Source organism: Crotalus tigris, unplaced genomic scaffold, assembly GCF_016545835.1.
Source record: "Crotalus tigris isolate CLP2741 ecotype Arizona unplaced genomic scaffold, ASM1654583v1 scf7180000019496.3020429, whole genome shotgun sequence".
Taxonomy (NCBI): Eukaryota; Metazoa; Chordata; class Lepidosauria; order Squamata; family Viperidae; genus Crotalus; species Crotalus tigris.
Window position 1 is genome coordinate 1,727,376 of NW_024097566.1, and position 14,669 is coordinate 1,742,044.

General features: G+C 40.1%; 1 protein-coding gene across 2 annotated transcripts in view; it reads left to right on the plus strand.

Moving 5' to 3' along the window:
• TMTC2 (transmembrane O-mannosyltransferase targeting cadherins 2) overlaps nucleotides 1-14,669 on the plus strand; it is a 275,980-nt gene that overhangs the window by 206,722 nt on the left and 54,589 nt on the right. For both annotated transcript variants that reach the window (XM_039362964.1, XM_039362965.1), the window contains 3 exons: nucleotides 2,259-2,344; nucleotides 3,659-3,843; nucleotides 5,350-5,428. In XM_039362964.1, coding sequence (XP_039218898.1) covers nucleotides 2,259-2,344; nucleotides 3,659-3,843; nucleotides 5,350-5,428 — 350 coding nt within the window. The remainder of the gene's footprint in view (nucleotides 1-2,258; nucleotides 2,345-3,658; nucleotides 3,844-5,349; nucleotides 5,429-14,669) is intronic.

Here is a 14,669-nt window from a genome sequence, read left to right on the forward strand (position 1 = left end):
ATAGTTTGTTGCAAATGCAACAAAATCTCAAATGAGCCCCAAAGGAGATGCAGCCTAATTCCATACTTTGGAGAACATTAAGAGTCAAATGGAGGACAAACATTATAGATTTTAGAAATTTTGATTGGGTATTTTGTGAGTCGAGAGGTGTCCTTGTAGATATCCAGCTGGATACTATATGGCATCATATCCAGAACTCTGGCTTTAAATAACTTTAAGATGTCGTTGTTGCCATGTTGACTTGCATATTTGATAATTGCAAGGGATACTCTTTTACATTAAGTTCACTCATTTGATTAGTCCAGTAAATGGAAGATTGAAAATAAACACATAGATTTGAAAGTTTAAGTTGCTCAATAAGTTATCTGTTGATCTTCCAGATTATTGCAAACTTTAAAGCACTTTCTTGAAAGTATCAAAACATTGTTTTAGAATAATTATTTTCAAGGAGGTCCCTGGAGCAATAGAATGAGAAGGTACATTACATGCCCACATAAGTTACAGATATAATTATTTTCAAGAAGTTCCCTGAAGCAATAGAATGATATGGTATATACCCACATGAGTTATAGACATAATAGATACATCAGCAGCAGCATATAGGAGAATAGGGATAGTCAAAATAAAGCAGAATATTTGGGACCATGACTTCCAATCTAATAGAACTAATCTTTCTCAGTGCAATCTTACCACCTTTTGGGATTATTCCTAGTGGGTTTTTTTTTAACATTTCACATGCCCCACACAATCTGGCTGGAGTTGATACCTGACCCTTCAGTTGATAGAAGGCATATATTGTCCTCCCATATAAAATCACATCTAAATAATAAAAATAATGCATTATTAAAATGCATTACAGGCAGTCCTCAACTTACAACTACAATTGGAACTAGAACTTCCATTGCTAAATGAAGTGGTTTCTAAATGAGTCACACCTCCTTTTATGACCTTTTTATCACCGTTGTTAAGAGAATCACTACAATTATTAAGTGAATCATGTTGTTTAGTGAATCCAACTTCTGTTATTGATTTTGCTTGTTGAAAGCTGGCTGGGAAGATTGCAAATGGCAATCCCGTGGCCCAGGGATACTGTAACTGATATAAATACGTGTCAGTTACCAAGCACCTGAACTTTGAACTTATGACTGAAGAGATGCTGCAGATGTTGTATTTGCAAGGACTTTTCATAAGAAACTTTTTTTAGCACCAACGTAACTTTGAGCACTAAATGAATGGTTGTAAGTTGAGAACTACAGTACCTCTGGTTTATATATTGTATATACTTTATACACAGTGGTGAACAGATCTTATACTACCTACTGTTAAAAAACCTAGTTCCTTCTCTGACTATGGGATGACCAGTCTTCTTTGAAGTTCTCTCCAAGAACATTGCAACATTTTAGCAACAGCTATGACTTATGGAAGCCATTTGATGCCCTCTTCCTATTACCAAGTGCTTCAACCTGATCTTACACTTTTCCTTTTTAAATAAATACTATTGTATCAGCTTTATTTGATATATATTTTAATCACTCCTCTTGGAATGTAAATAGACTTCAAAAAAGAAACATGTCAACCATTTTTACTTAATTAAACCACTAAACATTTTCCTTATTAAAGAAATATTTCTGGTACATCTTTTTCCTTTCCTTTCCTTTCCTTTTCATACCTTTCTGCTCTTTCTTTAGTATAATTTCTAGTATTAACTTTTATTTTGAAAATTGGTAGCTTCAGATTTTATACCAAGAATTATAAGCCTTTAAAGAGATTTCAGAGCTCTAGCTGGAATAATAATTTTGGAAAATTAGTTATTTGTAAGAATGGAATAGTTTGTCTCTTTCACCAAGCTCATAAAAGGTGACAGTGATTCTTATCTATTTCATTCTATATCATATGCATATTGTGGCAGTTTCTCTTCTCTAAGTAACAACCTTTTTAATAAAATATAGTGAACTTTGTATAATTCCTTTTTTCTCTTGACAAAAGAGGAACCCTTTCTTGACCCTTTTCAAGGAAGTAAAACTCTACAATAACATAATTTGACTACTTTTGGAGGACAAAAATGATTCTTGTTCATTGTTCTTTCTTTCAAAATGATCCTCATTTTTTAAAAAAAAATCATATGGCAAAATCTGTAGCTCACTCTTTCTTTTTTTCTTTCTACATTGTCTGTAAATATGTTTCTTGATATTTCATTTTTCATCATTTTATTCTCAGCAACTATCTTCTTGTCTTCTCCATTTCTCTGCTAAACGCAGGGGATTATTATTGCAGGAGAACAACAGGTTTTCAGAAGCACTGCATTATTATAAATTGGCTATTGGAAGCAGACCTACTTTAGCCTGTAAGTAAAGTTGTATGCTTGTTATATTTAAATACACTGTTCCTTCTCATTTGTCTTGTGTTATAAATAAAATTGTTAAAAAGAAAATCTGTAAGCTGTACTTAATTCTGTTAATTGTGAGCAGATGTTTCCACATGGTTCCAATATATTTGATAACACCTGGACCATCCTTACTGTAATGTGAAGATGCTGTACTATGGTAAAATAGTTGATCTTGGATGTTATCCAAGAGTTCTATACTATTTATTTATTGTTAGGCAAACATTTTGCCAGAGTAACATGTTTGATTTTGATTTGAGTAAAAGAAGCTGAAATATGCTCAAATTTATGGCAGTAAGGAAAGTGAGCTGTTTGATAGAGAGGGTCACATATTTAAGAAGCAATTCAGGGTTGCTGGACTGCTTCAAGCAAATTTGGTAAAAGACTTCTGGTATTTACTTCATCTGATTACCAACCTTTCAGTGATGAGGTCAGAAGCTAAACCAGGATATTAGATTATAGGGGTAGAGAAACAGAAAATTCATGCTACATATCATTTCAGTCCCTTGTATATATGCTTGTATGTGGAATCTTCTAATGTGTGAAAGTCCCATTAGTGAATGAGGAGTCTCTCAAAATTCTCTTTGAAAAATTGAAGCCTGTGACTTCTGAAACATCCACATAGTACTTAAATATCTTTAATTGGTTCTTGTTCAAGTTTAAATGTAAATTGATGAGAGGGTCTAACATTTCCTTCTCTAGAAAGAGAGAGCTGAAAATGTTACACTCAGGCAATAAAGCAATTTAAGTTACTCTGCCATCATCCCAGATCCAAAAGTCTTCAATTACCATAAGATTACCTTGTTCACTTGGAGAGCAGTTATTGTTTCTACTTAATCTACTGACTCTCAAATGTACTGAATTTGGGTATTTTACCTCTTTTTATGATTATGACAAAGCTGTTCTAAAGAAATATTAGAGAGGAAATCACCTTGGTTGACATTTCAATTAATTATAATGAAATTCCAGTTTTAATATTTTGTTGTGATGGTACTAATTTTTTTCTTTAATTAGCAATCTATTTCCTATGGCAATTATTAAAGAAATCAATATCTTATAAAGAAAGTCTTGATTGCTGTAGAATTAGAATGGATAATCTATGACTTTAATGAAAGATAATTCAATCATAACAACTTTAAAAAAATGAAGGACCAATCTAGATTTTAAGAAACTGTCAACCTATAACTATCTAATTTTTCTGGTTTTAAATAACCAAGTATAATAGGATCGTGTATGAATGTGCAATAGCTACATTTCCCTTTCTTTTTTTTTTAGCTGCTTATTTAAATACTGGTATCATCTTAATGAATCAAGGCAAGGCTGAGGAAGCCAAGAAGACATTTTTGAAGTGTTCAGAGATTCCTGATGAAAACTTAAAAGATCCTCATGCTCATAAGAGTTCTGTTACCAGTTGCCTTTATAACTTGGGGAAACTTTACCATGAACAGGGACAGTATGAGGTAAGATTTTACAGTAACATAGCAGCTATCTATAATTTTAATATAATTGTGTTTTTGTTTTTTTTTAAAAAAGCCTCCACTTCTATACTAGAATTAGCTATTGACTGTCTGGGAGTTGGGTGGCATATAAATTGAATAAATTATTATTATGGTTCCTCATCCAGATGTTTAGACTGAATTTTAATTTGACTGAATTAAAAATTCACTTATCGATTCCTTCCCAAGGATCTGGGATAGGCAGATGTTGTTTGATAGTGTTAAAGGTATCATCTCAGGATGTAAGCTGCTCCAATTAAAACTGCTTTTGCAATTGATTCATGATGGTTTGGTCAATGCCACTACTGTTCAAGTAGTGTTCCAGATATTTTGGGATTGCAGCCAAAGTACCTAGAACTATTGGTAGTATTAAAGATTGCATAACAGTATCAAACATGGTATCTACATCTTACACTTTAGACCATAAAGCTCTGACAAGCTTTCCCTAATACATTTACAATCTAACAATTTATGTCTTTTTCTAGGTTATTACTCAGTCTGATGACTGGTAGAATGGAAGACTAGTGAGATGGTAGCAGCTATACTTTATGAACATAGATATTATAGTATATAGTGCAATAGTAATTCATTCATTAGCAAATTATCCTTTTTGAAATGATATACTGTATGAACATGGAAATAATAGCATTTCCTGATATGGTTTAATGTACTGTTTTTTTCCTAGTGAGTCCGAAAAAATAGGTTCCTCTTATTAAGGGTGTAATACCAATATCATCAAGCCACCAGAGTCATCGATGTGAGATGGGCCATAGTATAAATCAAATTGCTCAGCCTATCAGTCTTACAGTAGAAACATACAATTGGAATAAATGTAAATTTATATACTTGTGGGATATGGACAGTGTACAATTTGACAGCTTCAAGTAATGTATAGCTTCATTTTAAGAATAGGTAATGATAAAAAACTGCAGTAGTTTGACCTGACATATATGTGTTTTATTTTAAACCTTAGAAGGCTTTCAGGTTAATGTGACCTGTATTACTTTATGCAAAGCAGTAACACTTCCCATTATTATCAGCAGATGGAAAAGTATCATTGTGATTATTACCATTTTGTAACATCAGAATGTGTTCTAGGAAATTCTAAGGTATTTTCTTTTCCCATTCTTAAATGGCAAGTTTGAATATTGAAAATTGCTCTGTTTTACATTGAGAAGATTCATGTCAACTGTATAATTTTTACATAGATTGAAATCAATCCATGTTAATCTTCTGCAGCACAAACTGCACAGTTTGGTACCACCTTAGAGACCAATACATTCTTTTACATATGCTTATACCGAAATCAATTTGAAGGTGTCATAAGATTCATCATTATACATTTTATTAAATGCCTATTTCTTGTTACGATTAACAAAGGCATCTTCAGTTTTACAATATTTTATATTACATTTATGCTTCTGAATTTGATGTTATTGTAATGATATGTTTCTCAACACTTTGTCATAGGATGCCCTTTTAGTTTACAAAGAGGCAATACAGAAAATGCCAAGACAGTTTGCACCACAGAGTTTGTATAATATGATAGGTGAGTCTAAGCAAACATCTAAAAATATTTGTGTTAATTTTCTTCCAATGCACATACTTTTGTATTTCTGCCAATATTGGACATTAACCAAAGTATTTCATTTATACTTTGTTTTTGGCTTTAATCAAATCTTCAAGGTTTACATTTATAGCTTACCCCATATCACCACAGATAGCATTCAAATGTATAAATCAGAACAATTAATGAATAAAAAAGTCTGTGTAGCTTTTCCCTATGTATTCATAAAGTGCTGTCAACAAGGCAAAACAAATTTAAAATAATATATGCTTATCCAAATATACTAATCCTGATTCCAAAAACAGATAAGATTTGCCAAGTATTTCCAATAAAGTGTTTCATAGTCACAATATGGGCATTACGAATGGCTTTTAGGAACTAATTTGTAGCTGATTAAAGACTTTCTAGTTCACATAGGCTAAAATGTGACTTGTACAACTTGGTGCTATGACTGCAATAATTCCAAACTCACATGGCCAAAGAGAATCACAATAGTCCAGGCTCAAATGTGGCATCTTCTTTCCCTCCCTCTCTCTCTCTCCCCCTCCCTCCCTCCCTCCATGCCTCTCTCTTCCTCTCTCTCTTTCTCTCTGTCCCTTTCTCCATCTTTCTGTCCAGCATTTCTCCCAGTAACTGAAGTGGGCTTTAGACCCTAACACCTTTATCCTAACTAGCAGGCAGGGCAGCTTGCTGATTGCCTAGTGCAGTCCATGGCCACCCCTCCTCCCCATTTTCTTTTCTTTTTTTGTTTGCTTCCTCAGGCCAGCTCAACTGGAACCGGCCCAACCAAAAAAAGCCATATTTCACAAAGACACATGTTCTTGACATTCTTGCTGGATTAATTGTGAAATCAATTGATTAATAATTAATGTTATCGATTAATTACTAATTAATAATTATTGAATTAATAATTCAATAATTATTATTGAAAAATTGTTACGAAGATAAAAATATGAATAACTAGAAAAGAAACAAGGAAAATGAGGAAGAAAAAGGAAACAAAAGATTATAAGGAAATGGCTTCCAATCTTTTTGACAGTGTTTATAAATGAATTTATATAATACCCTCTCCAATTGTGGCACAGTTTGATGTCATGAAACATTCTCCAGCATGATTAAGAAGAATCCACCAATGGGTTGTCTTAGTCCTCCTGCCCAATCAGACCAAGTTGTCAAGTTGTCACGCCTCCTCATTATCTGGGGACCTCCCAGTTTTCTTCTTGGTCTTCGCCCATTACAGATGTGATTTCTTGACTCTCTCTACGTTGGAGCAGGTCTGATAGAAAATTTACTCATTGGTGGATTCTTTAAAAGAGTGTAGCAGCTTAGTTGAGAGTTTTGTTTTCCTCTCTGTAAGGATTTGCTGTATTCCCCTCCTCAGGGTTAGGTTAAAACTTTCTAAGGAAAGGGGGGGGGGGTTTCACTTCCCCAGATTCAGTATCCTGCTGAATCAGCAAACAAACCTCGCCCTACACAGTGGGGGGGGAGGTTTAACCTATACGCATTTCAAAGGTGTTGTTAAAAAAGATCTCAGTTTCACGTGCGCGGTTCCTTTCCTTGCCGCTTTCATTTTTGCAGCCTTGTGGCTTCTCCCTAGCCGGGCTCGGCTAGGGACTCTTAGCAGTAGCCATTTGAATTTCAAAAGGCCTAATCTCACTTCTAAACACTTTATTACGGCTGCAACAAGGGAAAGCCCAACAGTGGCCTTACAATCACCTAAAGCCACTGCGGAAGCATTAGGAGCCTCGTGAGGCAGCAGTAAAGCTTTTTGCACCTAATGGCTGTTAGGCACAAACCCCTGCTTCACGCACTGGGCCAAAGCAGATTCCAATTAGCCTCGTTTGTGGCAGTCATTGGCCCCTTGCAGTGCAGCATTAATCCCTCACACACACCCCTTCTTTACCCCCCTCCCTCCTGGTATTCCCTCCAAGGGAACGTTCACAGAGCCCGCCATTTGGAGGCTCAATCCCCCTGGCAGTCGCCATTTTGAATTAAAAAATAAAAATAAAAAATAATAATAAATAAAAATAAAAAAAAAATAAAATAAATAAATAAAAAATAAATAAATCTAAATTGAATGCAATAACGGGGGTGAACTACAAATGTTAATTGTATTAAACTAGATTGATTAACAAAATTGCTGGCTCCTTCATCTGAGTCTCAGTTTCAGCCATCTCCTGATCCATGCACCTGTGAGCAAGAGTGTGGTACCAACAGCAGCTCTGGTTCTTCAGCCTGGTCGCCATATTGCCTGTCTGCCCTTCTGCATCTGGTGGCTGTTCCAGCATCCTGACCATCGCCACTACTGTGGGACACGTGTGATTCTTCTCCACCCAATCCACGTAGGTCAGTCCCCCGCGGGGGCCTCTGACGTCCCTTGCAGAACGAATCAGGCCAAAGGCAACTTTGGGTTGATTTCGATGGAAATGGCAGACCCTTCTGAGCCACGTTCCTTGGACATGGACGTCATTCCCGCCTCAACTGAGCCGACACCCGAGCCTCCATCAGGTAAGGCGAGATCCAAGTCTAAGCACGGCAGGAAAGCTGGCACAGCGAGCGACAAACTGGCTGAACGCACCCACAGAGCTCTGGAGAAGCAATTCTCCCGGGCCCAACGCTTGTCTGCTGAAGGAGGTCTCACATTGCCAACCTCTGTACCACCGGACAGGGGAGAGCCTCAACCATCCACATCCAGAGTATGGTCGCCAGAGATGGGGTATCAACAGGTCCCAACTTGGACTCTTGGTCAGGTAGGCCCACCCGTGTTTGGGGAGAACTTTGCCTTGCCAGGTTCATCTGTAGCACCCACTGCTGCCAGCACACCACCTGCTGCGGGGTTAAGGCTTCCGCTAGAGCAGTACGTCTCCGACCAGCTCCAAATGTGGATATCACAGGCAGTGTGCCAAGCCATGGCATCAGCGAGTCATCAACAAGCCCCCTCCGTTCCAGGACCATCCTCTTCTTCGGCACCAACAACTGCCGTGAGGCCTCCACTGGATCAGTCAGGTATGGTCTCTCCCTCCCAATCCCCTGATTCGGACCCGGATGTTTCAGATTACGGGGAGGCAAGGATGGTTGGTCGGATTGCGAGGAACCATCTTACGAATCCCAACCCATGGCGGAGCTTTTTAATGCTTCGCTATTTCCGGCTTTGTTACGCAGAGCGTGCGAGGCAAGTAAGCTTTCCCCTCAGTCGGTACCAACCCCTCAGCCTTCCTCCGATCAGGAAACCAATCCTTTGTTTGCTGTGCCTGTAGACACGCACCTCCATATCCCTTGTCCATAGTTGTTCTTCCAAAATGTGCAGGATCAGTGGGAATCACCAGCAGCCCAGCCGTCACAAAACGCGTCTGAGTGCAAAATGGTAGACATGCCTAAGGCATTCAGAAACCTACTAGAGGTCCCAAAAGTGGATGAATCGCTGGCACCGCTTTTCTCCACTGCCAGTCTTCCAGCTGATGTATCCGACGCCCTTAAGGAGAGGATAAAAAATCTGAAATGGCCTTACGCAAAGCGCACTTGGCATCTGCCTGGGCTGTGAAGGCAGCAACGGCCACTTCCTTCTTTGCAAGAATCTCTATCACCTGGCTGCGCCAGCTGCAGGATAGAATCCCACTTGAGGAAACTAGAATGCATCAGGATCTAACAAAAATACTTGCCACATCCGAATACATGGCCGATGCCTTTCTGTATTCAGCCAAACATTCAGCCCGGGCTATGGCTTCCAACGTGGTGGCTAGGAGACTCCTGTGGCAAAAAAATTGGAGAGCCGAAAGTAAGCATAAGTGGCACGTGGCCACAGCCCCTTTCAAAGGTGGCAAATTATTTGGGGATGCACTAACGCCGTACTTAGTTGAAAATAAACAGAAGCAAAAGGTGATCTCCTACGTGGCAAAGAGGTCCACAAGACGGTTCACCCCTTACAGTCGCCAGCAGCCCTTTCGGGCAGGGACAGCAACAGAGTCGGCACAACCGTACCGATCGGTCGCTCCCAAACAGGAGCGGACAGGACAGGTTATAGAGACAGGTCCAGGTACCAGCCACAACCCAAAAATTCCTTTCGTGGCTGAGGGGGTCGGTCCTTCCGCCGAGGCAAATGACTCGGAGGGAAATCCCCCCATTGGCAGCAGGCTCACTCACTTTACTCGCCAGTGGGAAAACACGACCACAGACTCCTGGGTGTTGCGTATCGTAAGGGAAGGCCTGTCCCTGGAGTTCAAATCCGTTCCATTCAATCACTTTGTGTCTTGCCCAGCCATGAGAAACCCAGTAAAGAGGGGACTCATGGAGGACACTATACAGCATCTACTAGCCATCAAGGCGATAGAGGAGGTTCCCCCAAGCCAGGCAGGGCAGGGATATTACTCAATCCTGTTTGTAGTCCCAAAGTCTTCGGGGGGATGGAGGGCAATCCTCGATCTCAAGGGATTTAATCTTCACCTTCATTACAAACGGTTCAAAATGCAAACATTGCACTCCATCCTAACCAGTATCAGGCGGGAAGATTTATTAACATCCATAGATCTGAAGGAGGCATACCTCCACATCCCTATTCTCCCAGCTCATCGCAGGTACTTAAGATTCTGCTATCTCAACCGCCATTTTCAGTACAGAGCCCTTCCTTTCGGCCACTCTTCAGCCCCCAGGGTCTTCACCAAAATCCTGGCAGTGTTGGCGGCTCACTTGCGGCTGGTCCCAGTCAGGGTCCAATGCTACCTGGACGATATCCTGATCCAGTCCCCGTCAGTCTCACCCGCCCATTCAGATTTGACCCTCACTATACAGACTGTTCAGGCCCATGGCTTCCTGATCAACTTCAAAAAGAGCCAGATGAATCCATCTACCCGTCTGTTTCACCTGGGAGCAGTAATAGACACGGAATCATGTCATGTGTACCTGTCAGAGGAGAGACGCAGGAGCATCAGGGACTTGGCTTGCAAGGTACGCAGGGACAGAAACGTGGCATTAGCCACGCTTTCTCAGCTCCTGGGCAAACAGATCTCATGTATAGCAATCGTGCCATGGGTTCGGCTACATACCCGGGAGCTTCAGTGGTTTCTTCTCCCATACCAAAGGCAGCATACCAGTACGTCCAACAGATGGGTTCGGGTTCCCCATCAAGTATGGTTTTCCCTTGGCTGGTGGACTTCATCGGCCGTCAGCAAAGGGACCCTGTTCAAAGAACCCAACCGCCTTCAGGTGACCACGGACGCCAGTCTCTTCGGCTGGGGGGCTCACCTCCAATCCTGGATAGCTCAGGATCGGTGGTCGCAAGCAGATCTCAAACACAACATAAATTGGTTGGAGCTCAGAGCGATTTATCTAGCTCTTCAAAAATTCCACCCAGAAGTCAGGGGCCAGCATGTACTGATTCAAACAGACAACGTGGCTGCAAAGGCCCACGTGAACCGGCAGGGGGGCACACGGTCGAAATCCCTCATGACAGAAGCCCGAGCATTAGGCACCTGGGCAGAGAAACACCTGCTCTCCATCAGAGCTGAACACATTTCGGGGGAGGCAAATCGACAGGCAGATTTCCTCAGCAGGTCGACAATAGATCATTTGGAGTGGATGCTTCATCCAGATATCTTCAGGGAGATATCAGCCAAATTCGGCAGTCTGATCATGGACCTGTTTGCCACCCCGGAGAATGCTCAGCTTCCCAGATTCCTTTCCCGGTTCCCTTCTCGGGGAGCAGAGGGAACGGATGCACTTCGCAGCAGGTGGCCACAAGGCCTATTGTATGCCTTCCCCCCATTGCCTCTACTTCCTGCAGCAATCAGGAAGCTCCTGGAGGAACAAGCGGAGGTGATCTTCATCGCCCCTTACTGGCCCAGGAGACCATGGTTCGCGGATCTGGTGAGTCTTTCATTTTCAGCTCCATGGAGGATTCCCGACAGCCAAATAAGGCTGATACAGGGAGATCTACAACATCCAGATCCACGATGGCTTCAACTGACCGCCTGGCACTTGAACGCCGCGCCCTAACCAGGGAATCTTACTCAGCGGAGGTGATTGCTATGATACAGGTGGCCAGGAAACCGGCAACGAACCGGCTTTATGACATACGTGGAAGTATTTCTGTCAATGGTGTGATAAGAAACACGTAAGTCTATCACAGGTGACAATTCCCAGGGTTCTGGAATATTTAATGGAGGGCGTCAACAAGGGGTTGGCACCCAACACTTTGCACAGACAGTTAGCAGCCCTGTCCTCAATTTTGTCATGGGACTCCTCGAGCTCCTTATCAAGACATCCAGCCATTCGGGCTTTTCTTAAAGGGGTCTCAAATACCAGACTGCCTGTTATTCACAGGTATCCCTCCTGGGACCTACCCCGAGTGCTTCAAGCTCTAACATCTTCTCCTTTTGAACCACTCAAAATGTGCTCATTACGACATTTGTCATTCAAGGTCTCCTTTCTCATTGCCATTACCTCGGCCAGGCGCATTTCAGAGTTAGCGGACTTGTCGGTTAGAAAAGACCTATGCACATTCCACGAGGATAGGGTAGTTCTCAGGCTTGACCCTTCATTTATTCCAAAGGTTAACACGGTTTTCCATAGGGCACAGGAGGTTATCCTCCCAAATTTTTGCCCTCACCCATCACATGAATTGGAACAATGCTGGCACACTTTGGACGTAAGGAGGGCCTTGCAATGTTATATCAAGTGCACTAAGCCCTTCCGTAAGTCAGAAACCCTATTTGTGTCCTTTCAGCCTTCGTCTATGGGGCAAAAGGTTTCAGCTTCCACCATAGGGAGGTGGATAAGGGCCTGTATTTCAAGCGCTTATGTTTCTCTGGCCTTACCAGTTCCTCCTCATGTGACGGCTCACTCTACCCACAGTGCTGCTACAACTGCAGCGTGGGCAACACAGGCATCCATTGAGGACATATGCAGGGCGGCGACATGGTCGTCGCCATCTCCATTCATTAGACATTACCGTTTAGACAAGTTTGCTTCAGCTGAGGCCGCCTTTGGTAGATGTATCCTACAACAAGTAGTCACACCATCTGGGGGCCCGGCCCCTACTGACTCCCACCCTTAGGGACTCGAGAAGCTTTGGTATGTCCCATTGGTGGATTCTTCTTAATCATGCTGGAGAAGGAGCGTTGGCTTACCTGAACGCCTTTTCTCAGCATGATGAAGAAGAATCCACGCCCTCCCTAAGTAGAAGTCAATCAGGTCCGGGTGGGATGGTTGTTCTGTTAGGTGTCGTTACTACCTGCTTGAGAGTCATCACGTCGTACTGTTGTCAATGGCTTCGCCCATCGATGAAAACTGGGAGGTCCCCAGATAATGAGGAGGGGTGACAACTTGACAACTTGGTCTGATTGGACAGGAGGACTAAGACAACCCATTGGTGGATTCTTCTTCATCATGCTGAGAAAAGGCGTTCAGGTAAGCCAACGCTCATTTTCGGAATGATATTTCTTATGGATTGAAAGGATTATGTTTTGGCACAAAAGAAAAAAAAAGAATTTAAATTGAATTCCCCCTCCTGCAACTAAAATGCATTTCTTGTCCAATAACAACTCATAGAAGTTGTTCTATGAGTTTAAATTAAAAATGGTTGTCCAGATGTCATTTTTTCAAAGATATAAGATTTGATGGGTATAGATCTAGAGATCCATATCAGTTCTCATCAAACTGAATGTTAAGACCCATCATCATAATTTCTTCACTATCATCTGATGGGCAACTTTTCTCCACTTCCCTAAAGCCCATGCATAATACTTACCTGTCTGAAGTCTGAGTCCTGTAAATTTAGTGATTAAAAAAATTGTGTACCATGGTTACATATTAGAGCATACCAAATAAAAATACTTTTACAAAAAATCCCATTCCTAAACCTGTATTGGTTTGATGTATGTAAAGTATGATCTGATGTAAAGTATGGTCTGATATAAAGTAGACATCAAATTATAGCCTAGAAATACTAACTAAAATAATTTTCTAGATTAAATTTTATTATTAATCTTAACAATTTAGAAGTTTGGCAACACTGAATGAAAGCTACTTCATGGCATCCTTGATTACTTTTAAAATACAGAATTCTCCTTTATAACAGTTCAGATTTTCAACTCATCTTCTCAGCTACAACTGCTCAAAAATAATTTGATATGCTGTCATTCTTTTTCATCAATATATCCAATAATTAAAATCATTTCTCATTAAAAGAGATTGAAATTATTGAACAGATAAATAAAATCCTATGGTACAGAGGAGAAAAAGAAATTCCGGTTACTTATCATTTTGCTTCTGATTTTTAGAGAACTGGAAACTTCTTTCGTACAGAAAATGCCAAAATTAGTTATCAGTCAGCATAATATTCCTCTATATCATATTGTTAATAAAAATTAAACTTTGTGTTTTCCTTGAGTCAACATAATTGGGTAGACTGAAAGACCATAAAAAATTGTATAACTGTCTGATTTTTGAAGACAGTAATTGCTGATTAGGAAATTACCAGCTATTTTGTTTCCTTGATTCATGATGATTTACCCAAGTTGTGGTTTTACTGGAAAACTGTATTCAAGGAAGTTTATGCAAGAAATGCTCTTCACACAGAGATCATCTGGTTTAGACTTGTTTCTTCCCTTTACTTGTGAGAAAAGTAATTAGGCATAAAGTAATAGAATAAAGGCAGTATATCTGCTTTAAGTACAATAAATAAAATAAATCTTTTAATGTAAAAGGTTTTATCCGTTACTGAATGGAGACATTTCAGCTATTAATCATATTTGGAATCAGTTGGAATTCTTTCATATTGATCCTTCTGGATATTGTAGGCATTTTGATAGGATGAAGTATGAAATTTTAAGCATCTGAATGTTCATCTAATTTAACACAGCTGTTTTGTAGTAGTTTTGCTTCTGACAGTTATAGCAAGCCAGGCTGATTCAGTCTTCCAGAAATTATAAGATTCTCTTAACTATATTATCACTAATGCAATTTCCATCCATATTAAGCCTTTTGGAAAAATATTCTGAACACTGGACATCATCATATTCCTGTTGTTATCCAGTCTTATGGATAAGCAGCCACAAACATCTGTTGGGAATTTTCTTTACACATAAAATTCACATTTCTAAAGAAGTCAGTCATAAAATCTTAGTCTTACAAAAATTCTTAATCTATATATTTCTTTTGCTGCAAGTTGACTCAAGATTTTTAAGAGATGTGAGATATTTATATATTAATAGTAATATCATATATATTT